The 25,394-nt window shown below is 39.6% G+C and overlaps 1 protein-coding gene across 3 annotated transcripts in view; it reads left to right on the top strand.

Annotated features, from left to right (window-relative positions):
- Positions 1–11,009: 11,009 nt before the first annotated feature.
- Positions 11,010–25,394, top strand: part of STIM2 (stromal interaction molecule 2) — a 71,834-nt gene continuing 57,449 nt past the window's right edge. For 2 of the 3 annotated variants that reach the window (XM_017803644.1, XM_017803766.1), the window contains exon 1: positions 11,521–11,608. In XM_017803644.1, coding sequence (XP_017659133.1) covers positions 11,524–11,608 — 85 coding nt within the window. In that variant the 5' untranslated portion in view covers positions 11,521–11,523. Of the gene's footprint in view, positions 11,092–11,520; positions 11,609–25,394 lie in introns of those variants that run through there. The other variant, XM_017803707.1, reaches the window with a different exon arrangement.

Here is a 25,394-nt window from a genome sequence, read left to right as displayed (position 1 = left end):
AAAACATAAGCATTGCTTTGAAGCCCAATCATTGTTCATTAATGTTAACATCAAGTTCTAACTATGGAAAACTGGCATAGCTACAGCTTGTGAAGGAGGTTCCAGTTGCTTGCAGCACTCACATTAGTGCTGAAGAAATTATCTCCGTAATTTCTGACAATAAGACATAATTAGATATTTTAGTTTGTGATACATTTGAGATATTCTAACTATAAGCAGTTTCTAAAGGCGTTACAGTTAACAGACATGGGAAAGTGGTCTTATGAGTATTAATACCTTTCACCACTAACACATAGGCAGGAGAGCCTGTCTCCCAGCTCTGCCTCATGCTCATGGAATGCACTTCCACTATGGGGAAAGCTACTCTTGAAAGAAAGGATGTGTGGCAAAAGGTGCTCAAACTCTGTAGACTGTGATGTCTGCAACACAGAAAGGGATCATTTGCTATTTGTATGTTTAACAAAGTCCACTTCGTTCTACTGACTTTATATTGCATCTTTAATCAACAATTAAAACATGTATGTCAAAAGGTAAAAAGGTGTTTCTGAATTCTTCTTATTTTTTTATTTTAAAAGCTCAAATAAGTTTTGTTGATCATATGAAAGATAAAGTGTCTTTTTGGTACGTTCATATAAATTTTGAACTTCAAACTTGTACCACTCTTTCTGTTCCAAAGCTTTATCTTCTCCTCTCTTTTCTTTTTCCAATATTCAACAAACATCCTTACGTAGTTTTGCCTTATCTGGTTTTTCTGTCTTTGTGAATTACCGTTTACAGCTTACAGAAAATATAATCCTTTATGATTAGGACTCTTATTTTTCCCTGAGAAATATTATGTTTCTATTCTGCTGCGAAGGAATCCTGGAAAAACTTTAAAATTTTGGTATTAGTCCATTTCTGCATCAGGTGGTAATAGGCATAAGGGGTAAGTGCTATAGTGGAGAGGCAGTTTACAGCAGGTATTATTTATTTAGGCGGATAATCAATATTCAGACCTGAAAACACACAATTAAAAGATGGAAGTAGTAGATGCTTGGGCTTGCAACACTCTAGGTTAATAAAGACTAAATAGAGGTTTGAAATCTTAGAAAGCCAAATCCATCAAAGACCTTCCTGTCAGTGCAGTGCTCCCAAAACAGTAAGGACTGATGCCCGGGATGTTTTCTTGAACATCCTATGCCACCATTCTGAATGCAAACACTGGAGAAACTTTGTGGAGAAGGGGTGTGCTGCATGTCTGCCAGGCTTTCTGTTAGAAGGGGATAATGAGAGAGAAGCATGGAAGTTGCAGACACCACAGTAAGTGCAAATTTTCTCAGGCTGGATGTTAAACTGTGTGCTCGCTCAAAGGTGGAAAAAAACCTGTCAAAGACCTTAGTGATCACCTTTCCTTTGAAAGAAATCACACACAACAGTGTTATGTACTAACTTTCAAGCAGGTAATAGAATATATTCCCAGAAAACTCATCCCTTTTACTGAACTTTGGTTGAGGGAAGGGCCAAGATGGTAGATTGCACAAATAAACTTTGTTTTGTATACACTAGATCTTTACACAGTATTCTAGAACATGAGGCTAGGACAAAATAAAAGTATTGTTTTCTCAGAAAAAAACAGAATGGTGAAACCTGGGCAAAGAAAAAAACCAAATATCATCTTACATGGTATGTACAATAGGAATCTGTGATGTTAGAGTCTTTACGCTTTTTTCTACTTCGTCAGACTTTTCCTCGTCTCTGCAAAATGGTGAAATTGTCCCCCTGAGGTTTTTCAAAATATTTTTTTTGTAAGTAAAATGTAGGGGTTTTTTTAACATAAAGAGCAAGAGTCTCTCTGACATGTAAGGCCCATCTTTGCCTATTCAGATGTGATTTTTTTGTTTTTGTTGAATAACAAACTTTGTATATGTATTTGTATTTTCTCTAGTTTAAAAGTATTAACTGTAATCTCACAGTTATTCTGTGTTTTCAGCTCAAGGCTGCTATTCTTCTAGCTAAGCAATTCTGAATGATATTATAAAATCTCAGTTCAGTCTGTTTTACTTTTATAAAGGAAAATATCACATTTTTTTTCAGCAACTCAAACACATATGCAATGTAAAATGTTATAGAAGAAATAGCCCCTCATAGACACAGATTTTTTGTTCACAAGTTCCAAACTTGTTTAATGAAAAATATTCTGAGTTACACTGGTTTTGTAGTCCTGCTTTTATAGAATTTACTGCAGATCTCTCAGAAAACTGGGCACAACTCAACCGAAATGAGCATATTCTCCATGTAAATGTAAGCCACCTTTACAATTTTCTCTAGACTGAAATGTTGCCCCTTTTTAGAAAACACCATGGTGAGATTATTAAATGACAAGTGCAGGATAAATTACTCTTTCCTGACTTCAGCCCAGACATTTAAACACAGAGATGGTTACTGATACTGCTCAGGAAATTGTTCCAATGCAAACAGGTCAAATCTGCTTTTCATGGGACTGGGCCATTCAAAGGCAGGGCTATTATGGGACAGAAACATTCTTTCAAGACTCCGTGCTGTATTAAAATTTTAGTGAGGATTAATGCAAGCATTCAAGATTTTTATTTCCTCCATGATGGATTATATTTTAAATTTTGACTACCCCTCCTTATTTAATTGTGAGTTTTCAGGCCATCAGTTGGATTTAAAAGAGGAAGTTAATAGAATTTAAGAAGTACATCACACATTCTTTATGGCTTAAAACTCTACCGACAAGGCAACTGCTCCACTTTGAGGAACAATACCCACTACCATACTTCATAGTTTACTGCACTCTCTCTCCAGTAACTCTGGATAGGTGTCACATCTGCCTCAAGCCTTTACAGTTCACAAGCCATTAGCAACCTCCTGGATGACCTTTAAGGTCTCTTCCAACCCAACCCGTTCTATCATTCTATTAACCTAATTTTTTGGTTCTTGTAGCTAACTGTTTCTCGAGCTTGTCTGTTTTTACAGATTACAAAAATAGAAAGATTGAGTAGACGGGACTAGCCCTGGAGTGATATTGAAACTTCCAGTATTGAATGATCACAGACACTGATTCCAGGTGAAGGAGAACACTGCTGGTGTTAGCACAGCTAATCCCACTGGGAATACATCTTTGGAGCCAGACACTTTGCTGAGTCTCTCTCTAGTCCTTCAAGATTGGTTCTGAAGATATTCTCTGAAATTACTGCAGTGTAAATATGAAGGCAGTTAATAAATAATTAGGAAAAGTTTACCTGTTGCTACTGCATATTCATTCAAACTCCTCAATGCTGTGAATACTTACTTTATGGTTGTTTTCTAGTTATATCATCCCAGTAAGGCCCCTCTCCTCCCCTCATGTTTGAAAAGTTGCCAGCTCTTAGATGCTTATTTTAGTAAGAAATGAACAACCTGAAGTTCCCATCACTCTCTATTGATTCTAAAGGGATTAGGAGTTGACTGACTTCAATTTAGACCTTTAGTTGAGCCCTTCCCCATGTTTTCTATTAACTACCATGAACAATTTAAAAAGAACTGCTAAAACTCATTAAATAGTAGATAAATAGTAAAAAATATGACCTGTCCTATACAGATCATGTCAGAGAAAGCTAACAAACTTCATTGAATGCAGAACTTTTTTGTCCCACCCCTAACCAAAACTCTCCCAATTTCATCATGAAGGCAGATAAAGGAATAAAAAAAAGTCCAGATCCAAGGAAGATCATGAAAGCTTGTTCAACTCCAGTGCTCAAGGATTGCATACAACCTTCCAAGTACCACAGCCTGCAAAGCAGGAACAAAAATGAACTGTGTGTACTGTTTCTGAAAATGTAAGCAATGGATGAAATTTTACTCTTCTCCCTGAGAAATAGAGCTGTTTGTAGTAAGTCATAATGCCAAATGCCCAAGGTTGTGTTCTGACAGTAGCAAAACCATCTGTATTCAATGACCTTGTAACTAAGCATATGGTCTCTGATGCTTTTTCTCCATTACCCAAACCAAAACATATAAAAATTGAGACAAGGACAAAATACCTGTTATGTGATTTTCTCAGCAGTGGTTTCTACATCTCCTTCAACTTTCTGGGTGATTTGAGACTACCTGTCTCTGCCTCTGCAGAATGATCTTATTTATTATGTGCTGTGTCACTTACAGTACCTGGCAGTGCATGCCACGAATCTAGAGAGCTCCTATTTATTTACAGGATGTGCAACTTGCCTGCAGAAATTCCAGGAAACAGTCTGCTTGCTGTGACCTTAGAGCAGCCATTTCAATTTACCACAAACCATCTGACAATAGAATTGTATTTACACGATACATATGTTCACTAGGCTTTTTATTACTTGCTGTTAGTCACAGATCATGAGAATATAATCTCCCACTCACTGAAGCTCTGGCCTCTGATTGAGTGATTGCTCATTCCACTTTTCAATCAACAGCTGCTAAAACTACCAAAACCACACTTGAAGTAAAAGCTCTGGTCACTTTCTTCTTGCTTCTTCATAAGGTCATAAATATTCTTCGTTCTTATCCCAAATTGTCTTAAAGGGGCAAATGATTTCCACTCTAAGGCAGACTCCATCCTGACAGTTCCTGTTACAAGCAAGTAGGAACTTTTTTTTCTCTGAGTGAAAACATACCCAAACACATCCCAGGAGGCAGCCTTCAATACTTGCTGCAATCATGAGTACATGCTATATTATTATGTCCAAATGATATTTGTTAAAAATTGTGATTTTTTATTCTATTTTTTTTTTTTGCACAGTTGGTCAGTATGTTTATTATAAAGCTACTCGTGTGCAGCAGTGACTTTCATCACCTCCTGATTGTGCTTTTTCTTGTTTCCTGTCTACCAGGAAGGGAGGGAATAAGAAGACACAAAGCACTGACTGTCTCTGGTTAGGTAATGGTGGATTTAGAGATTTACTGAGATTCAGGGAAGGTGAGAGAAAGATTATGTACATACTGGGATCTTTTTTTTTGCATTTGGCAATGAAATGATCTGTACTCCCTTCCCTCTGAGACAGTCTTTTTCAGTGAGTCACCTCTATAGCTATCACTTCTGTTTTGACATGGATTGAATTCTCACATTGCTTGAAAACTGAAAAAGAGATCCAGCAAATTATTTTTAATGTATGGATTTGTTGTGTTAATATTGCTGTTCATTAAACATCAGGAGTGATTATATTGATCATTTAAAAACAGTATGAACTACAAATGAACCGATTATGACTTTACTGTAGATGCAAAATTGCCACAATCAAAACTTTCTTAAAATTTAATAAGATGCCCAGACTTTTACAGTCTGGCAATCAATTTGGCAAAACCAGTTAGAGTGAGGTATGTTCTGGGTAGATCAGATGAGGAGAGGAATTCTGTTACATCACGACCTCCAAGATTGTACCTTGGCAGTTTTTAACATACTTCTGATCACCTAAATCTGTATTGTATTCATTCCACAACCATTTCTGTGTTACTCCAAATGCCCTTTAACTGTCAAAACATCACTTTGTTGTAATCTAACTGACATGCCAAATAATACTGAGTCAGATGGCAAGACCCTTGCTCCTGCATCACTGGTAAGATTGTGTCCTGGCAAGCTGCTCGGCTCCTACTATAGATTCCAGAAATCAAAGTGCTGCCTGAAATGTTTTATCCACTCATTTTGCCATTGTTTTCCTTCAGACTTCATATCTCCGGATGTGCCTCCAGATCTCGTATAAGCAGATTGAGTCTTTGTTTATTTTTGAAATAAACAGAATCCAACCACAGTCTGCCTAGCCAACATCTTCTAGCTGGAATAGCATCTTTGTTCCCATAAAGAATTCAACAAATTGAAAAAAGCTTCCATGAAAATAGGAGACTCAGCTGCAATGAACATTTTGCTGAACATGGTATGCTCCAAGACTTCTTTTACATTTGTCTTTACTCCATAAATGTTATAGAAAAAGAACCCTCCTGCAATACTAGCGACAATGTTGATTGAAAAAAATATCTAAAATTAGGACACTTAATCAAAAAGTTCTTTGTAGCTCTGCAGATCTGGTTTTCACTTAATGACTGCTCTTTCTTGCTGATTGAAAGATACTTTCTCATTTTCTTCCAGCATTTTAGCCTATTACCAGGCAATTTGCTCATTTGAGAGATACCCAGCCTCTTGGCCATTGATAAGAAGATCATAAGTGCTAATACTCTCATCAGATAATGAAGATGTTTCATTCACTTCCATCCTCTCTGTTCCAATTTCATTATTGGACTGTGATAGCATCTATAACCCATAGTTTCTTAGTCCATTAACAGCTTGGAATACAGGACTATTTAAAATACTTGGTTAAGTTTCCTCTTGAACTAACGACTTTCCCTCCTCAAAAAATAAATTTCAGTAACCCAGAAACAATTGAGAAGGGGTTTCTCAACCAATCCTCTCATCCTGACAAATACAAAGCGTATAAAATTCCACCTTCATCAGAGGTTTTATCAGTGCATGAAATCTGAGAACTAGAAAGTTTTATAATTTAGGTGCAGATATGAGTAACTTCTCTAATCAAGAGAAGACATTTGAATTTTACTCTCAAGCTTGTTCAAGATTAATGCTTCTTTTCACATAATTTGTAGATTTAAATGTTTATTGGACAATTTACCAGTAATCTGGTGGTCATCGCTTATTGGAATTTGAACTTTGTCCGTTTGTATTTGCATTGTTTTTTAATAAATAAATTTCATTGTCTGAATCTTGCTCTCTGTAAGGTGACCTTCCATCATTTTTTTCAGCTTGTGCTTTGTTTCTGTTTTGCCAACAAGGTTTCTTTCTCTGTTATCAGCCTCGTTTATATTTTTGCTCATGAGTTCTCACATCTACCCAGAGAATTCACAGCTTGTACTTTAGAGATATTGTAAATGGCACCAAACAGCAGCAAAAGCATTTTTTCCCCCTTTATTCTACCATTCAAATCTGCTTCAGGGTTATTTTAGGAATGGCTGAATGTATATATTGTAAAGCACTATGGGCATTAAACAACTCTGAAGATTGTTTCCTCTCCCTTTTTCTGTTCAGATAAATCAGTGTAGTGATTAAGGCTAGGTGAATGATAAAGTTGCTGACAGAAATGGCAACTCAAAGCAGTAAAATACACACTAATGAAAAGACAAAAAGCTTTCTGCTCCAAAGGTCAATGGAAGGATGGAGGACAGGACTCAAAAAAAGTCTCTCATGTTATCCATACAGCAAAGTACACTCGGAAAATTCAACCAAGACTGTAGGAGTCCATTAATACTGAGCAGGATTCATGACAGAAAATAACATAAATGGCTGAATTCTTAGATGTTGAGACCAGTTTGCTTCCTGCAAAAGATAAACATACCCACTTGTGGGAAATACTGTTGCAACACTCTATCAACAGTGTTGCACAGGCCAGTGCCAGACCTTCTGCTGGGAAGGTGGATGTATTTAAAGCAGACCAGGACATGAGGTTCCATGAGCCTGTGCAGCCATGGGGCACCACAGCAGCGGTGACCAGGCTGCCCATCGGCCATGGCCATGTCTATGTCCAGATGCTGTTAGGTCCAGCATCCATTGCAATTACGTGGGAGGGAAGTGACACTGGCTGTGAAGATCTCCTCATGTCTTCTGGGTTCTTCTTAGGCTGGCAACCATGCACAGATTTTGAATATGCCTCTCGGTAGCCTTTAGCAGCTGATAGTGATCAGTGTCCCCATCCTGTCACACCTCTGTGAGTCATCAGGGTTTCTTCATTGCCCTTTTTCTCCAGAAAGGGGTGTCTTGTGAAACTGCCCAAAGATGTACTGGGTGATGACCTGCTAATCTGGATCCCAGTAGCATAGTCCATGCTGAGAGCCCTCTCCTTGTTGTGTGCTCCATCCAGTGCCCCCACACCCAGATATTACCATTCATACTCCTTTCACACCAATGCCAGCATTTCTATCACAGCTGTCTACACCCAGAGGCAGAGAAAACCATCAAACCAGTCTCATTACAAGCAAGCAACCCTAAGAACTATAGGCTCTGCTGATGAATGGGCAGGTGACCTAGCAATGAAGGACTGTGAAAAGGCTGACATACTCAAAGCCCTCTTTCCTTTGTTCTTTACTAGCAAGGTCAGCCCTCAGGCCTCACAGAGCTCTATTTGGCAAAGTCTGGAGTAGGAGACTACTAACTGTAGAGGAAGGTTGAACTGGGGACACTCTAGCAAATGAGATGTTTGCAAGTCCTTAGGACTGGACAGAAGGTACTTGTAAAGGTGCTGAGGAAGCTGAGTAATATCATTAGGCTGCTTCCTATCACCTTTGAAAGGCTGTGGCAATCAGATGGGATTTCCAGTTACTGGGAAAAAAAAGCAAATGTCACATCTATCATCAAAGCAAAGTAGGGAAACTACAGAACAGTCATCCTTACCTAGCATCTCTCTCAGAGGAGATAACGGAGCAAATCTTTTTGTAAGCCTTTTCTGGGATGATGAAAGACAAGTTAAGACAGACAAACCCGCACAGTTCTATCAACACATTTGCCTTCTGTCATGAGATGATTGGCTCTATGGTTGAGGTGATAAGAGCGGCACACATTATTTTTAGCACAGTTTTTGCCACAGTATTCAGAGCATCTTTGTAGTCCTGTAGGGACTGGGTAAGTGGATGAGGAAGGCAGAAACCAGTCTGAACCACTCTACTTGAAAAGTAGCCATCAACAGTCCAAAATGAAACTGCCATGTGGTTATGAGTGGTGTTCCTCAGGCCTGAGTAGGGGGGTTATATCAGATGAACTCAAAAGGTCATATATTTTTCTCTGATTCTGTGATCAAGCCTTATAGGGCACTCAGCAGAATTTGCGTCCTCATATTGAAACCAGAAGTTGATTAGGTTACTGTGGATTAACGGGTTAGGCTGAAGCCCTTTCTTGATTCTGAGCTCATACAGCTGATTCTGCACAATATGAAGTGGCAGTGCATCATGAGGTGTTTCCAGTTAATGTGTTTCTCCCTGTGAGATCTTCTGCTAGGGTGACCTTCCTCCAGCTCCAGAACACAGGCACTGCTTGAGAACAATCCTTTTAATGCTTCCCTGTTTGGGTCGTAGTTGAAAGCAAGAGGTGAAAATGAACTGATATTGAAAGGGGATTTTTAACAAGGATAATTTTCTATTTCAGGCCCAGGGCGTTTTCACTGAAGTGCTCTCCGTTAGTGCCCCCATCTCACAGCTATTCTAATGCATGGCTTTTCTTCATAGAACCATGAAGTCCATATCCTTTGACTGCAGTGGCTCTCAACTAAAACAGTTCACAGTCCAGGAAACTTGCCTCTTCATGTACCCTTCACGAATACCTCTCTGTTTGTATTTTAAAATTAACTAATTAATTTAATTAACAGCTGGTTTCTTCATTTCCAGCTGGGAAATTTACTCTGCTCCAGCTCCCCTCCCTAAAGTTAAACAAACTGAACAAGCTTTCTTAAGATACAGGCTTTACATTGTTCTCTTTGCACAAGATCTGCTCAGATACTGTTGGTCTCTAAAGGCTGTTGTATTAACCAACAGAAATAATAAGGCTGTGCACGGACTTCACAATTCAAACACAACTCATTAGGTTTAGACACATTTTCCGAATCTTCATATGATATATGAGTACTTTAAAGTTTTGGTATTATTTTTCCCCATAAAAATATGGTTCAGCTGGGATGGAGTACGCACGCCAACTATGTTGCTAGAGAAATTGTTTCCTGCTGCATTTAATACTATTATAGGATTTCACAGTTAGCTTCACAATTTTGCTGACCTGCAGAAGTACCTTGTACCACTCCATTTCATGCTCCTGTCTGCTTAGGGTCTATGAAGCCCACAAAGGCTTTTCTCAAGACCCTTTCAACCCCCTTCTGTTATTTCTTAGGTAATTGCGACAGTTAATAGGAAATGTAATGTTTATATAGCTTTTGGCATCTGTGCTGCATTATTTTCTCATGTATTGTGTACCTAAAATATTAGATTGAATTCGATCATTAAAGGCTATGTAATTCTCATTAAATGTCTCTAAACAGAATGGTGGAAAATCCCACAGGTTTCAACACCAGAAATAGATTTTACTCCCATTCAGTGACTTGATGGAAACACCTTAAACAAAAGCCTTTTTTTTCAGTCAAGGTTTTAATCACAATGAAATCGGGGTTTAATCTCTGCGAAGACTTAGTTTTCTTGATTTCAGTTTGTCGGATCATATTTGAAACACCTCTTTTTTTTTCGTTTTGTTATTGTTTTGAGCGTGCTGCAGCACACACCGAAACTCCTTTCGTACTTCCCGTTCAGAACGCTCCTCTCAGGTGCCTGACCGGTGGCGTAAAAAGGGCAATTTTAACAAAGTCTAAGGTCTCGGTTTTGCGCTGTAGCCCAAAATGCCTTGTTTTCCCGTTGTGCCTTTCCTGAATTCGGCCAAGCACCCGGTTTGCTCTGAGGGGTTCAGCGGCCCGGGAGAGCGGCCCCTCGGCGGGGTCCGGGGCGGGCTGGCCGGGGCCGCTTCTCCCGCAGCCGGACACAACTTTCCCACCGCCCGCCGGCACGGCCCCGTCTTGCCACACTCCGGGCGCGCCGGTCCGGTCTGCCCGGGGCTGGGGATCAGGGTCGAGACCGGGAACGGGACGGGAGCCGGCACCGAGAGACAGCACTGGGACCCGACCCGCGCTCCTCCCGCCGCCTCCTGCCGGTGACGTCACGGCGCGGTGACGTGTCGCCCGGCGGCGCGGGGGCCGCCGGAAGCGGCGGGTGGTGGCGGGGCCGGCGCGGAGCGGGTTCGACCCGCCGGGGCGGCAGCGGCGCAGCCGGAGCTCCTGCCCCTTCCTTCCTTCCTTCCCCCCGTGCTCGTGTTCCTGCCTTCGCTCCGCTGCAGCGCGGCACCGATGAGCGCGCTCCGAGCGCCCGGCGTGCGGCCGGTGCCGACCTGGCTGCTCCTGCCGGGGCTGCTCCTGCTGGCGCTGCTCCTGCCGGGGCTGCTCCTGCCTGGCGCCGCCGCGGGCGCGGGCTGCGACCTGGAGGCTGCGGCCGGCGGCGGCGGCCGGCGGGGAGGACGGGGAGGTGCCGCCGCCTCTGCGGCGGAGCCGGCGACAGGTAACGGCCCCGCGGGTCCCGCCGGGCTGCCGGCGAGGGGAGGGAGCCTTTCCCGCGGTGTCCGCGGCGTTCCCGAGCGCCTCCGAGCCGCCCCCTTTCGCCGCGGGGCAGCCGCGGTGCGGCTCTGCAGAGGGCGCCGGGCCGGGCTGCGGGGGGTCCGGCTGCGGCGGCGGCGGCACTGCGGTACTGCCCGACGCGGCCCTTCCCGGGAAGGAGCCCGCCGCAGGATGTGTGCCGGGTCCTGTTGAATAGCGATATTGTTGGGAGCCGGAGCCTCCGCTTCCGCGTTGGCTCCCGCGGTGCCGCCCGTGCGGGGTCTGTGTGTGAGCGCCGAGCGCGGCTGCGGGGCCCGGGGCCGGCGCGGCGGGACCCGCCCCGGCACCTCGCGGGTCCCGCGGTATCGGAGCGCAGCCCCGCGCTGCACAGGCAGGGATGTCCATCCCTGCCCTCAGGGGCGTTCAGTTCTCCAGGAAAGTGTGGAAGGCATTCCAGCCTTCACTTAATTCTGTTAAGAAAAGTGAGTATGTTCATACTAAAGTACTTTAGGGCAAATGGTAATGCCTGCAGTTAAAACCAGCAGTTGGGCTGAAAACGTTTTAAACAATCCAATTTCAGCAGGCTCTGATGGCTTTGAATTGCTTATACGCATTCTGAATCTGTCTTGTAATGAGTGGTAGGAAGCTTTATAGTTTTTCCGACAGTTCACTTAGGAAAATGGGATTTGCATGCAGGGAAGTGCTGTAAAACGTTCAGGAGTTTGTCATATCTCATAATGTGCTTTTTAAAAAGCTCTGTAATTGGAAGGAGGAGCATGGAAGGTGGAAGAAAAAGAATAACCCGTGCCCCTTTATAATCACAGTAGTGTGGTTTCTTATCAGAGAAAAACTTCTGATGTTGTTTGGAGTAGTATTGACACCCTGAGCTAAAATTACTGAACTTCAGCGGATGGGACATGCATGGATTTCTTCCCAGCCTAACACCTTAAAAACATGAATTTTAATTATAACTAATGAAACTTCAGCAGTATTCACGAAATAACTCTGAGATGGAGATGCAAGGCTACGTGATCTAGCGGTCTTGTTTGAGGACATGACACTTCTGAATTCTGAATTGTCTAATCTGTTGGCTTGCTGTATAAACTAAGGAAGTTGGAACATCCGCAGTCTGTGAAGCAGCAGTTGTACCTCCCAAGGGTGCTGTGAAAATGCTATATCGGAACAGCTCGCTCTCTCTTGTTTTCTTTTTTTTTTAATCGTAATTAATCTGGTTGTAGGTGGTATTAAATGTTTCTTACTATGTATAGTGCTGATGCTTTCTACATTTCGTGCTTAATCAATTTTGATGTGTCTGTTTGGAAAAAAGTAATTTTTTTTTAATGTTTTATGGACTAAAATACTGAGATGCCTGTCAGCCATGCCCTCTCCCTCTCAGCAGTGAAGAAATACAATCCTTCTTCTCTGGTGAAGAAATACAATTATTTGAGAAATCTAACATGTTATAAGTGGGCTTATTGTGTTACATAACATTTTGGTCTGGAAAATAAATATGGTTAAAAGCCATCTTAGAATCAGTTTTAAACTTTAGGAGGTTTCAACGTAGTTCCATGTTCATCTGGTTGATCGATACGGTATTTCAGTTGATCCTATAAGTTTGCATGTCAAGTAACTAATCCCTAAATAGCTTTAAATTACTTTTTGCAAAGCTGGAAGATCTCTTGAAGGTTGGGAGAAAACCAGATGACTTGTTCTGAGGGTGATTTTAGTTATATTATCTATCATTTTCTTGAAAGTTAAAAATTGCAGATGTGCCATTGAGTTAGGAGGGAATGCCAACACTTGTCTGGAGAAGAATAGAATAAACTTTTAATTCAATCATTTTAACAGGTTTGGGAAGTACAACCCAAAAGTTAAAAAGCTGCTATGTACAAAATGCCACACTAGGAAGAGGCTGTAGGATGTTCAAATACAGATGTTTGGGAAGCAGAGGTGTAGGAAATAATTCAGGACTCCTGGTCACAAATTGGTCTGTGAGCAACATTTGGATGGCAAAAGTGGATGTTATCCTTGGATATGTGAAATCAGTTTAAGTTACAGAAGGCTTTTATTTTTCGTTTTTGATTGCACTTTTGTGTTTAAATACTTGAGTATTAAGCAATCCAAAAAGTACAGAGGAAAGTAGCAATGTGAATTGAGAGGCTCCAAACCCATGCATAATTTCTTTTTTTTTGTTGAAGTATTGCATTATTTTGGTGTGGTGGAAAAGGCTGTGGGATGGGTATGTATGCATGCAAGAAATAGTTCACAGAAGCACTGTTTTGTTTTTAAACTTTTTTTCCGTTTTTTTTTTTTTTCTGTGGTTCTGATGTAGATTAAGAGGAAGTAAATTTTAGTGGGTGAGATTTAGATTAAATATAGGCTGGAAAGTTTTTACCTATAGCAGTCAAATTACATAGATTTTTAAACAAGTTCCCATTATCAGAGGTTATTAGTGGGTTAGAGCAGAACCTGGCAAAGATAATCTAAACACTTGACAGAAAAGGGATGTAAAATGAATTTTAGGACTAGGGAAGAGCCTAAGATTCTATTTTTGCATATTTCCTCAGGTATTCAAGGATTTATTTATTTATTTATATAGATTATCATTACTGTTGTTTTGCCTGTGTATACATGCCTTTTTAACAGTATTTTTAAATGACAGCTGAATAGGTAACATCTGACACTGTGCTTGGAGGTATTTAGTTGTGATTATGAAAATTAGATCAAAAAAACTGTGTCTCCACTGGAAGGAACACCATGAGGCTGTTTCCCTACTCACGCTGGCTCTGCTTGTTCCCTAGTTAATTTGGTAGAAAGTTTTAAGGAACCTTCTGTTCTGAGCCTGCAGATGACACTGGGTTTTTGCATGCTGTTTATTCATTGACTTTTAAGTTGCTTTGTAATTCTGGATAATTTTGGATAATTCTGGATTCTTTTCTTGTTTAAATTTAATCCATGATTGTGGATTAATTTGCTGCCTTTGAGGTGAGACACAGAACCTGGACCTGTATTTGGCTAATAAATTTCTCTCAAATTATGTCTTATAATATTGAGCTAGATCAGTTTTTAATACAGCACTACATTGTATTTACTGAAGGAACAATGCACTCCATAACATAACCTTTCCTTAAAGTAATTCAAAGATTTTTCTTTCAATTGAGTTTCTATTCTGGAATTAGCCATCATCTTAACACTCTGAGCTCTTCAAATTAATCAGACTTTGGCATTTGAGAAGCGAAGGTTTCTGGAAAACGTGTTTTTAGATGCAATGTTACAATTGGCTTGAGCCACTCTCATGTGAGTGACTGTTGAAGTGTGGCTTTTTTCTCTGGAGTTGACCCCAGACTTGAAACCCACGAGGAGGGAAGGAGTTCATGCTCCCTTTCTGCTTTGTACCTGGGTTGCCCTTAGTGCCGATGAGCACTGTCTGTTGCTTTAACTTGCTTGGATGTGAAAAAAACCACAGGCAACTGGAAAAATTATGAATTTCTTATCCTGACTTGCTTTAAGCACTAGCACCAGTGCAAAGAAGAGGGAGGACCGTGAGGGTGGGGGTCAACAGGGGTGAACAAGGATGGTTTGCTTCCTGTGATGGAATCAAGTGATGGTCTGAACAGAGCTGCCCATAGAATTGTATCACTAAGGTGACTGTGAAACTGTGGCAGTGACCTTTTGAGGCTTGAATAATGCATTTGGAATTTGGTGTTTGTGTGTTAGACTTCATGTGTGGTGGACTAATATAAAGAGGATGATGAATTTGGTCACATAGCAAAATGCTTTTGCATGATTATTTTGGCATGCAGTGGTCTTAAAAGTTTGTGAGCTGAGGTTGCTGCTGCTTCCTTAGTAAACTGCTTTTTACGGCTAGTAGATTTTGCTAGTGATGAAAACTCAACATTACAGGTTTGGGATATTTTTAATTCCATTACTTCTATTTGTCTCTAGTTAAACTTATCATGGTCTGGTCTTACCATTTCTGTTGAGAGGACAGAATTTTCAAGTCCTCTCTCCTCTAAAGGACGATGACTTCAAGCTGTCCTTTACTTTTTGATAGCATCTCAATGCAGTCATCTGTCTTGGAAATCCAATTAGTTTCTCAGTTTAATTAAGTTTTTAGTTTCTTATCGTATTCTTTATTTTTAGTGATAAAGAATAGGAGAAATTCAGGAGAGATCTGTTTGGATAACTCAGTCAGCAATTGACTTGTTGTAACTATGGCATGTAGCTAAAAAAGCTGTGGATGACTGGATTTGCAGAGGATTTTGAAGCAATTATTAAAAAACAATTAACCAGGAAAATTCTTGGCCTTTAAGTAGCTGAGTGGCATTGGACTCCCACACAGAGTTAAGATATCAAGCACTTGTAACTTCCTTTGCCCATAGTTGAGTATTTTTGCCTTCCAGCCTTCCAGTGTTTTGACTGTAACTCTTCTGTGCTTCTGCTAGTGCATTCTGCACCTTCTGGTGTCCTGTGAGCTTTTTTCCTTGACCATCAGCTTCACCTCTTCTGAAGATTCGGTCTTACTGTTGTGATTTAGTCAGATTATTTAGCTGGTATTTTGTTCTAGATTACAGTAGTAATCTGTAGTGGACCCTTTCTTAAAACCCCTCTCTCCCTGAAACATTTGGACTCTGTGTCATCTCTCCCTCAGCAGGTTTTTGTGTTGCCCTTTCAGCTACAAGCTTTCTGAAGACAGCTCTGCTTTTCTGAGGACCTCCTACCAGATTCTGGCTGACTGGTCCTACGCAACTTGGGCATGACTCATTTTCTTCTGCCTAACTCCAGGGATACTGATCTATCATGACTAGATTGAGCTGCCATATGTTTGTCAAAGGAGGACTGTACCCAGTGACAGGCGCAGTTGATCTGGATAAGATTTCCCATGATGATACTATCACTATGAAAAACACCTAAAAATACAGGGGTTTTCTAATATTTGTGTGAAGTAAGCAGTTTGATATCCTTTAATTGATTTTTAGCTTGCCTGCTCTAACTTGTATGTCTTTTTTGTATTTAGGATCTGTTTTCAATCAGCATTAAGGAAAATGTAGCAAAGAGTTGTGATGTGCGAAAGCTAAGAAAATTAGTAGTGCTCCCTTTTTTTTTTTTAAAGCATTGTCAGAGAGTGCTCAGAAGTCAAGAATATGTTATTTTAGACATAAGTGTTGAGTAATTTACTGCAGAAATCCTGATGTCTGAAAAGGCTTCATTGGGATTAGTCTGTTACATCCTATCTGTGAAACCGACTTATTAAAATACAGGGATTTGAGTTGTTTATTTTGACCATAATAGGGTGTGTATAAAGAAGAAATAGCCACTGTGTTTGTTGTCCTAAAATAAGCACATATACATTTTAGAAACCAAGGTGAGTTTCAAGTTATTACATAAGTTAGTGCTATTCTGCCTTTGGTTACTACTAAGTCTCTCCTGTTACTATGGAAACTGTCTTTGCATATCTGAAAGGGGAGGGGTGAATAAAATGATAATGCGTTGTTAAAATTTAGAATCAGCATAAACAGAATGTGATGATTGTGTGGGTACTAGAAAATTTGCATTTGTTTACTTCATTCCTCTGAGCACTTCAAACAACTGAAGGGAGTTATATTTGTGATAGCTTTCTTCCCCCCTGCCCTTCTGGATCTTGCTCATTTTCTTTCAAATCCAAAAATCATGGCATTTTTCAGAGACCTGGTACAAATATCTTGAAATCTGTGTAATGAGAAGTACTCTAGAGTTTTAACTAAAAACTGTCGTGGAAATTGAAGGTAATGTGCTTGTCAGAACAGTTAAGAATTTGAGCTCACAGTGCTCAGAACTGTTGACTCATTTGGTTCAACAGAATTTGAATTAACAGGTAAGAACCACTGACCTTTTAAATCTTATTCCTGTGGTCCCTTGCAAAGACCTTGAAGTATATCTGGAGAAAATTTACTCTCTATGCAGACAGTGTTATGCTACTGCAGATGAATCTTGCTTCTCCAGTGATTCCTGGATGCTGAGGTGGGAAGGAAATCCATCATTGACTTATTGCAGCTTGTATTGCCAACCACAAGCAGCACCACAGAAGCTTGTGTACACTGGAATGGTTGTTGAGGCTACTTGGATTGTGTGAAGCTTTAACTTTTGCAGTAGCTGAGAATTTATAGGAATGCAAAGATAGATTTGATCTTTTTCCTCTAGGGAACACTTTTTGTTTTCTGCCTTTTCTTCTGCATCATGAAGCTTTTAAAAGTGGACAGCAACCCAGCCCTCTGGTACTGTCTCCAGTTAAAATTTTAATACCTAATTTTTTTGTGTGTACCATATTTCTGTGGTTAGTGTTCATTTGTAAGAAGTTGGCATGTTCTCAGCTTCTAAAACTGAGATGAGCAATAAGCAGTAGTTTAGCTGAACCTATTTAAAGCTGTGTTTAAAAGCCAACAAACCTCGTGGTAGAGTATTAATTTAAGCAAGATTATGTTGAATAAAAAACTGGTGAAGACATTTTGGTTTTTTAGGCTCTGTGTACTTAGTCCTTGGAAAGGGAAACCTTCCATACCTGAAGGTGTTGTATGAATGCTTTCTTGCTTTGTGGGTTAGAATAAAGTAAGGAGTTAATTGTATGTAATTATTAAGCATGTGTAGTAATGTGACACAGATAGAGGAACAGTTTTTCTCAGTTCAGTCTAGTGTCTCTGTGCACGGAATTACTTAAAATTCAGAGTTTTCTGCAAGTTAAATATGTTGTTTAGAAAGGAAATTTTCACACAAATGCTGTTTTATTCCTAATAGTAAATACCTCCTCTTGGCTTCCCTGGAGCTTGGTTAACATTAATTCCTGAATGTTTCTTGTTTGTGTGTTTTATTTCTTTTTTCCTATGTGTAGCATTTGATGAATGAGTGAATAGCTCAATAAGTGATTTTTTTATTTTTGGGATTTATTTTGTTCATATGTAGAAATATGTTCAGTCAGCTTTTCTAGGAAATTATCAATTTTGACTAATAACTTTTGTCAGTCTGCTGAATTTTTTTTTTGCCAGCCACAGATTTGTACTTGAAATGCATTCCTACCCCCTGCCCTCACTAGATGCAGTAAGCAGGTGAATCTTTTGTTTGTATGCCCATATCTAAAGCAAATAAAAAGAATGTCTTATGTTGTTTCTCTCTAGTAGTCTTAAAATAATGAGCTTGATTAGTTTTTCCTCATTTTGAAATGCTACACAATATTGTTTTTTGAATAACAACAACCAAAAAATAGTATAGTGTTAACAAATAAAACCCACACCCAAATCATGTGTTCTGGGATGATTTTGAAACAAATATGAAAGGTAGTTATTCTGAGTAGGAGACTTCCCTCTACTGTAGTTTTAATTCTAGATTGCTATATATAGAAGGTTGCAAGGTAACTTGCTGTAACATTGTATACCAAAATACCTTTGTCTTAGTTATTTTCATTGCCTGAAGTATTAAAAATTATTTTGAAGTGAAAATTAAAAGATTTTTTTAGTGCCAAGTATTGTTTACTGATTTGCTAAATATGAAAATTGGACTACATAGTGTCATATAGTTCCAAAATTTATATTGTCATGTGTCAGGAAGGGAAAATATATTTATATCCTTTCCTAGTTGTGGTTTTTAGTTGCAGATGAAATGCATGAAGACAGCTCCATCTTTCTTCCATATATTTTTAATTTTTATTTCAAAAACTTAACTTTGTCAGTATTTTTTTTGAACACGGCTGCCTCAGTCTCTTGTTCATACCTGGTTTGTGTTCCCTATGTATATTTACTGAAACTATCAGTGCCATAGAGGGTATTGTAGTTACTTTGTAAACAACACAGCTATCTGTCAGTCTAAAGTACAGATAAGAGCCCACGAAATGGATTCTATTGACTTCAGTGTACAAACCTCTATTATGTATTTATTCACTGGCATTTCATTCTAAGGCTGCCTTTTGGTTTTGGTCTTGTGAAACTCCACTTAGGATAATTGGCCTTACTGCGTTAGTGCTGCAGGCAGCAGTGCCAGACCTGTAACTCTGCAGCCTTTAAAGGATGTGACTTCCTTACTGGTTTAACCTGACCTTGGCATCGGCGGTTTCTCAGAAAGGGGTGCTCCTGCTTTCTGCTTGTTGCTTTCTCTCTCTCCCGGCCTATTCTGTGTGTTCCAGTTGCTCACTTATCACATCTGGAGTTGGACTAGTTTGGGGGAATTGATCAAGATGAAAGTTGTGACTGATTTTTTTAATTTTTTTTTTTACATCAGTATCAGGTCTTTGCTTCAGTTCAGTGCACAGCTGCACAACAGCATCTGTGAGAAGGTAACAGGGCTGGAGGAAGGTGTTATTAACCATTTTAGTGGAAGCCCACTCATGGCAAGTAAATAGTGACTGAGAAAGGTCGGTAAGGGAGGCTTAGGTACTCACAAAAAGCAGTGTTTTACACAGGTCATACCAACTGTGAATCTGAAAAATGACATTCAAAATTGATAAGGAAGTACCAAACTATCCATAATATTTGTGGAGGGAGACTTTTAGATTAGCAGTAGAGTCATGATTTTAGTAGGGCTTCTTAAAGAGATTAGTTATTCTAGATGATAGTAACTGATGTTAGATGGTAGTAGGTAGTAAGCTTATATAAAAATCCATGCTCTGGAATGAAACCTGTGTTTCAGGAATTAATTTGGGTTTTGCCAGTTGATTTATTGTAATAGAGGTCACTCTCAAAGCTAAAATTGCATGTCTGGCATAACTGTTTTCTTCTGTAAAGTAAATCTGATGAAATATGATTTTATTAATACAGAATAATAACATGTCCCATTCTGATTCAACTATAGATGTTTGAAAGAAAAAAATTCCACCTATCTGAACTCTAAATGCATCCAATTGACTACTTTTAAGCACTATTATAAAAGAATGCAAGTAAAACTGGTTTGTTTCCTCTATGAAGTAAACATCCTGAGAAACTATGCATCTGTGATGTTTCTGTTGTCTCTGAAGCACTGGGAAGCTTGTTTTATGTTGTCTCATGTCTGTTTATAGTATCCTATGAACAGTAGTCAAGGCTCTAATTTCTCTTGATGTTGACGAGTGGTAAGACTTCCTTATTCCAACCAAATGGAAGCTCTGTGTGCAACCTGGCCTGTGAGCAGCTTCACGGAAATCGCAATTTCCTTATGAAAGAGTGATGAGCAGTCCCAGGTACAGTGTTATCTTAATGGAAAGCAAAAGGATGCATCTTCACAGAATTAGAAGGTTACAGATGGAGCATTAGAAGGAAGTGAAAGTTTGGTGTGTAGCAGGATGATGAAGTGGGACTCAAGATAAACTGCTATTGCTTGCAGAGGTCTCTGGTATTTCACAGTATGTGTGACTGTGACAGGGTGATGAGATGGTAGTATTGAAGTGCAAAAAAGTGGTGCAGGGAGAGAAGAGAGGAAGGAGCTTACTTTAATCAGTACTTTCAAACCATTAAGTGTATACTTGGACTGGATTTAACTGATTAATTAGATCTCTGATTAGCTGTTATACTTGAGATTTTTTGGGAGTAATAGTGGATTGTTCTTTGGAAAAAGCCTAGTTATTGCTCAGGAAGAAATACTACAAATTATGAAGACAGGGAAATAAAATACTAATAATTGTCACTTGAAAGGATATGTAAAACTAGAAAATGCTTGAATAAAGTTTACCAGTCAGTGCTTTTATATGTATGTTTTTGTTAAGAAAGGAAAGTAGGACTTGTTGGTGTTAAAAGACCTGCCTTGTGGCTGTAGTTCTTCAAAAGCTTAAGACATTATGTGTTGGCGGCTGTGGTTTAGGCCTTCAGCCTGTCCTCTTTCTCATGCTGAGCTATTTCAGTTTAGCTGTTGGGTTCCTTTTTTTCTGGAATAATATGCTGAAGTTGGCTAAACAAAGGTTGAACAGTGGACTGTCAGCAAGGAAGGCCAAGGAGAGGTGGAGGGGGGGATGGAAAAGCACTGTGGCAGCCAGATGGGTTTTGGGTCTTAGGAGGTGATAGCGAGGATGTGGTAGACCTCTTTGAAATCTTGAGTATTGTAAGGGAGGCAACTATAGGAAGACTGGTACTTATTTTCATACTGTGAGGCCTGGAGGCATTAACTGAAAATCAGGAGAATGTTTAAAAATAGATATATCCCCACCCCACTTCCCAGTTTCCAGGGCAAAGGGGCAGAACATGCCTGCATGAACAAGTAGAATTGAGCTAGAAAACTCATTACAGCAGACTGTTTTGCAAAATAAAAAGGTGTTGTTTTGGGGAAGGTTTGTACTTCCATCACCCTTTGTCCTGCCCGTTTGCTGCTAACTGGTCCTCTGCAAGGCTGAATTAGATGGACACCTTTGAGTCAGTGTGGCCAATTCACATAGTTGTGCTAGTCCTCTGTGAAACTGTAAGGTATGGTTGTGTTGTTTGAGACAAGACACTTTGACAAAATAGTTGCTCTTTCCATTAGCACTTCAGTTTTGTTTTTGTGCAAATGTTTAAATTAACTGCTAAAGTGGAAAGCATAAGGATAAAATGCTTAAAGGAGAATGTCATAATGTTGTAGTAAGCTGCATCATAATTTATGTGGTTAGTTTTTGGGAGGTGTAACTAGGTGGGTGTTTTCAATTTGAGGACTGGCAAAACTTTTGCTGGCACTGGCTCACTTTTTAAATTGATTTTATTGAACTGTGTTTCTTCTGTTGATTTGTATTGGTTTTCAGTCTCCTAAGACTGAAATTTCTTTCCTGCCAGGAGTTAGCAAAATTACAATGACTTTTTTGGTTTTGATTTTTTTATCACAGTTAGTTTTCTGTGCCCAAAGGGTTGTCAGAAGCAGATTAACATTCTTACAGAATCCAAAGAACAAGACAACCATTGTCTTGTTACCCAAATTATTGCTTTTATTCTTTAAATATAAATATAATAGTTGATTATTCCTTTGAATTGAATTTTTTTGATGCTTTAGTACAAATGTTTTAAAAAATGTTGCTTTAATTCTAGTAATTTGTTGTTTTGATACTGTATTTTTGGGATCTGTGAAGTGTTTGAGAAGGCTTTAAGCAGAGGACTAATCATACCAACCGAATATACTGAATTTTCAGAATACTGTAATAATACTGTAATTTTCAGAATACTCAGTTAAAGACTAGATATCGTGCCTTGCTATCTGTGATGGGAGAACCAGTCTCTGGTCTTTCACCTTCCGATCTGACTGTGGGTGAAGATTTTAGGCAGCTGTAGTGTTTTAGATAGTAATGTGGCAATTTTAGAGGTTGATCAACCCATTTTTGAAGATCATTCATCCAATTTGCTTTGGAAAATGGGCATTCACTCTGTAGTTCCTACCAGGCCACTCTTATTTGCAGGGTGTTGAGGGAAAATCACTAACTGTTCAGACTTTGTGGCCTCTTGTATCTTTTATTCCCACCACCATCCCCACCCCCCCCAAAAAAAAAAAAAGGTTTAGAAGGCTTCGTGGAACAAAAGTAATTGTTTCACTGCTTCTTGTATGATTGTCAATACTTGAAGTGAAACTGTCTGGTCTTGCCTTGGGTTCTGCTCTGAAAACCGACTGCAGAAACGTTTCATGGATGTCTAGTTTAGTTTGCCTTTTTCAAATTTTTTTTGCACACGATTAAAACGAAAGTGGAAGTGAAACAATCTGCTGGTAACAAGGACATTTTGCATATGAAAATTAAGAAAAGTATGGTGTTCCAAGGAGAGAAAATTGAGTTTGCTTTTTCATGTCCGTGCTGTATTTTTAATGATCGTAAAGTACAAGCTTAATTCTAGTATGTTTAGTTTATTGGGAGTGTAGTAAGAGACTGGTTAGCAGCTGGAAAGGAGCATGTACTTCATGATAAAGACAGAGCTATAATTATATTTTCCTTGGCAAGTTTTGCATTCAGAATTTTGAAGAAGACTGCAATCTATAAAATTCTTCATCGCTTTCTGCACATGGATGAAAACAACAGCTTATGTCCTGGGATCAGCACAGAGGCTGCCGTTTGTACAACTGCTTGAATATTTCAAAGACCTCCTTTTGGTTGGCTAGGTAGTGAATTTAACATCAGAACTTGACTACGGAGCTTTCTGTATTGTGTGGAGCTAAAGCATATAAGGCATTTCTTAAAGTATTTTACTTAACTCTAGGGTTGTTGGACACCTAGTGGAGAGCATAGTTCCTGAGTATTTTCTTAGTGTTGGTGTGTGAAGTAAGTTAGAGATGTTGTAAAGGGTGAATTATGACGTTCATACTGGTGTCAAGTAGAACCGCCAACACCAATAATGAAGTTCTCAAAGTATTGCAGTTGGAAGTGCTAGGGCAAGGTAAGTGCTGTACTTGTCCTGTGCATCTTGTCCAAGAGCTGTAAGTAGCCTGTAGTATTTGCATGAATCCTGAGCCATTGGCTCTGACATGTTCACGTGTTTTATGAAATACCCTCACCTGATGGTCTTGGATTTCTCGCTTATAAATATTTTGAAACTTGCTACCTCTTTGGCCTATCTTGAACTGTTGTTAAATAGAGAATACTTCAAAGTACAAGTTTGAGTTAGTTGGTTTGTTAAATAGGAGAAATCCCTTGATTTTACTGATTGTAATTTTTTGTTCAGCAATTAAAATGGATATGAAGTTTAATTGTAATGAAAATAACTTCAATTATTTAATTCTTAACCTGAAAGATTTTAAAGACAATAGGTATACCTATATATCTGAATATTGGTTAAATACTTCTATGAGAAATTATATTTTATTTTTCTTGAGGTGTCATCATCCAAAGGATGGCTTTCATGCCTCCTGCAGCTCTTGTGCAATTGTTCCTTTCAGAGGAAATAGGGAAATAATAGTTTGCATTTGGCAGAGCAGGCAGGAAGTTTTGCTGTTGGCCTCAGTGCTGGGTGAAGCATTTGTGGTGGTTACTGGTGAGGTACAGGGCCCAGAGTGGAGGAAAGCAGCCAGCCCAGCAGCAGCTGCTACTGCCCACACTGGATATATCCAGCAGCGAGCCTGCTTCCTTCTCCTTGGCTTTTCTGAATGGCTGTTGCTCATGCCAAGGTTATTGTTGTTATACTAATGCAGAAAGAATCGTGTCTTGCAGGATATACCACCTAAGGAGTCTTTCTGCTGTGCCTTTTGCAATTGGATATGTCTATCTTGTATTGGCCTTTTTAGCCACCAGCGCGCTGGTAACAAACGGAGGTAGAGCCCTTCCCAAATGTTCGTTAGCGAAGCCCAGCCATGAATGAATGAGACTTTGAGAAAGCCAGCATCATTTGGGAGATGGTGATTCAGACCATGCAAACTTCAAGATGTGGTCAGAAAAACATACTTGGGTAGCCATTATTATGCACAGTTTCTGCTTCACCTATTCATATTACTTTAATTTGGTGTTTAACATTGTCGAGTTTGTAGGGCCCAGAGGTGTTGAAGCACATACCCATGGTGTTACTTGATCAGAAGCTTTAAGGATGGGATTCATTTCACATCTCTTGAGGTGTCACCATCTGGGCTCCTTCTCTAACAGAGCAAACTTGTTTTGCCATGAGGTAGAAAGCCCTGTTTCGACATATGGATCTTGTCACTAAGTCTGCTCACTGTTAGATTTCTGTTGAGTGTGAAGAGGACACTTAGTTCAGATACAGTGCAAAAATATTGCTCTTCTGGCTTTATATATAGAGAACTGTTCTAGAAGCAGTGCCTTATTCTGTTTAAGGAGCCTCTAATCTGTTTAGGTTTATATGTAAACTTAAACTCTTTTTAGTCAGGTATTTTTGTCATATTTCTTTCATGTCTTTAAGTTTTTTTAATGCTACAGAATGAATAATTACTGCTCAGACTGGATATTAATTTGATATTTATGTTTGCAGTGCTTTCTAAGTGCACTTAAGCTTTGTTTTCTATGTGATTTAGCTTTCAAATGCTGCAGGATAAGGTTTCAGCCAATCAGTAATACTACCTAGGAAGCTATAATTAATATGTTACTCAGGGAAAGGGAGGTGGTGTTAACTCCTTCTCCCCATCTTTGATAGCCTTGTTAGAAATAATTTATCACTTTCAGAAGGTTTGAGACTTCTTAGTATATGACTTATTTACTAGAGAAGATCCCTTCCCCGCACAAGCCCCGCTTTGCATTCACATGATGAATTTAGTGCTCCCGGAAGGACAAGGAACCGAGTGGGTTGGATGTGGGGAGGGAAAAAAAAAAAAGAAAATAATAATCCACGGCCTGCAGGAGAAAAAAACACTGAGATTTTTGTTCCTCTTTGAGCGGTATTTCCCTGTTTA

Source organism: Lepidothrix coronata, unplaced genomic scaffold (assembly GCF_001604755.1).
Source record: "Lepidothrix coronata isolate B3197 unplaced genomic scaffold, Lepidothrix_coronata-1.0 Scaffold0, whole genome shotgun sequence".
Classification (NCBI taxonomy): Eukaryota; Metazoa; Chordata; class Aves; order Passeriformes; family Pipridae; genus Lepidothrix; species Lepidothrix coronata.
Note: the sequence above shows the minus strand (reverse complement) of the source record. Positions and strands in the feature narration are given on the sequence as shown.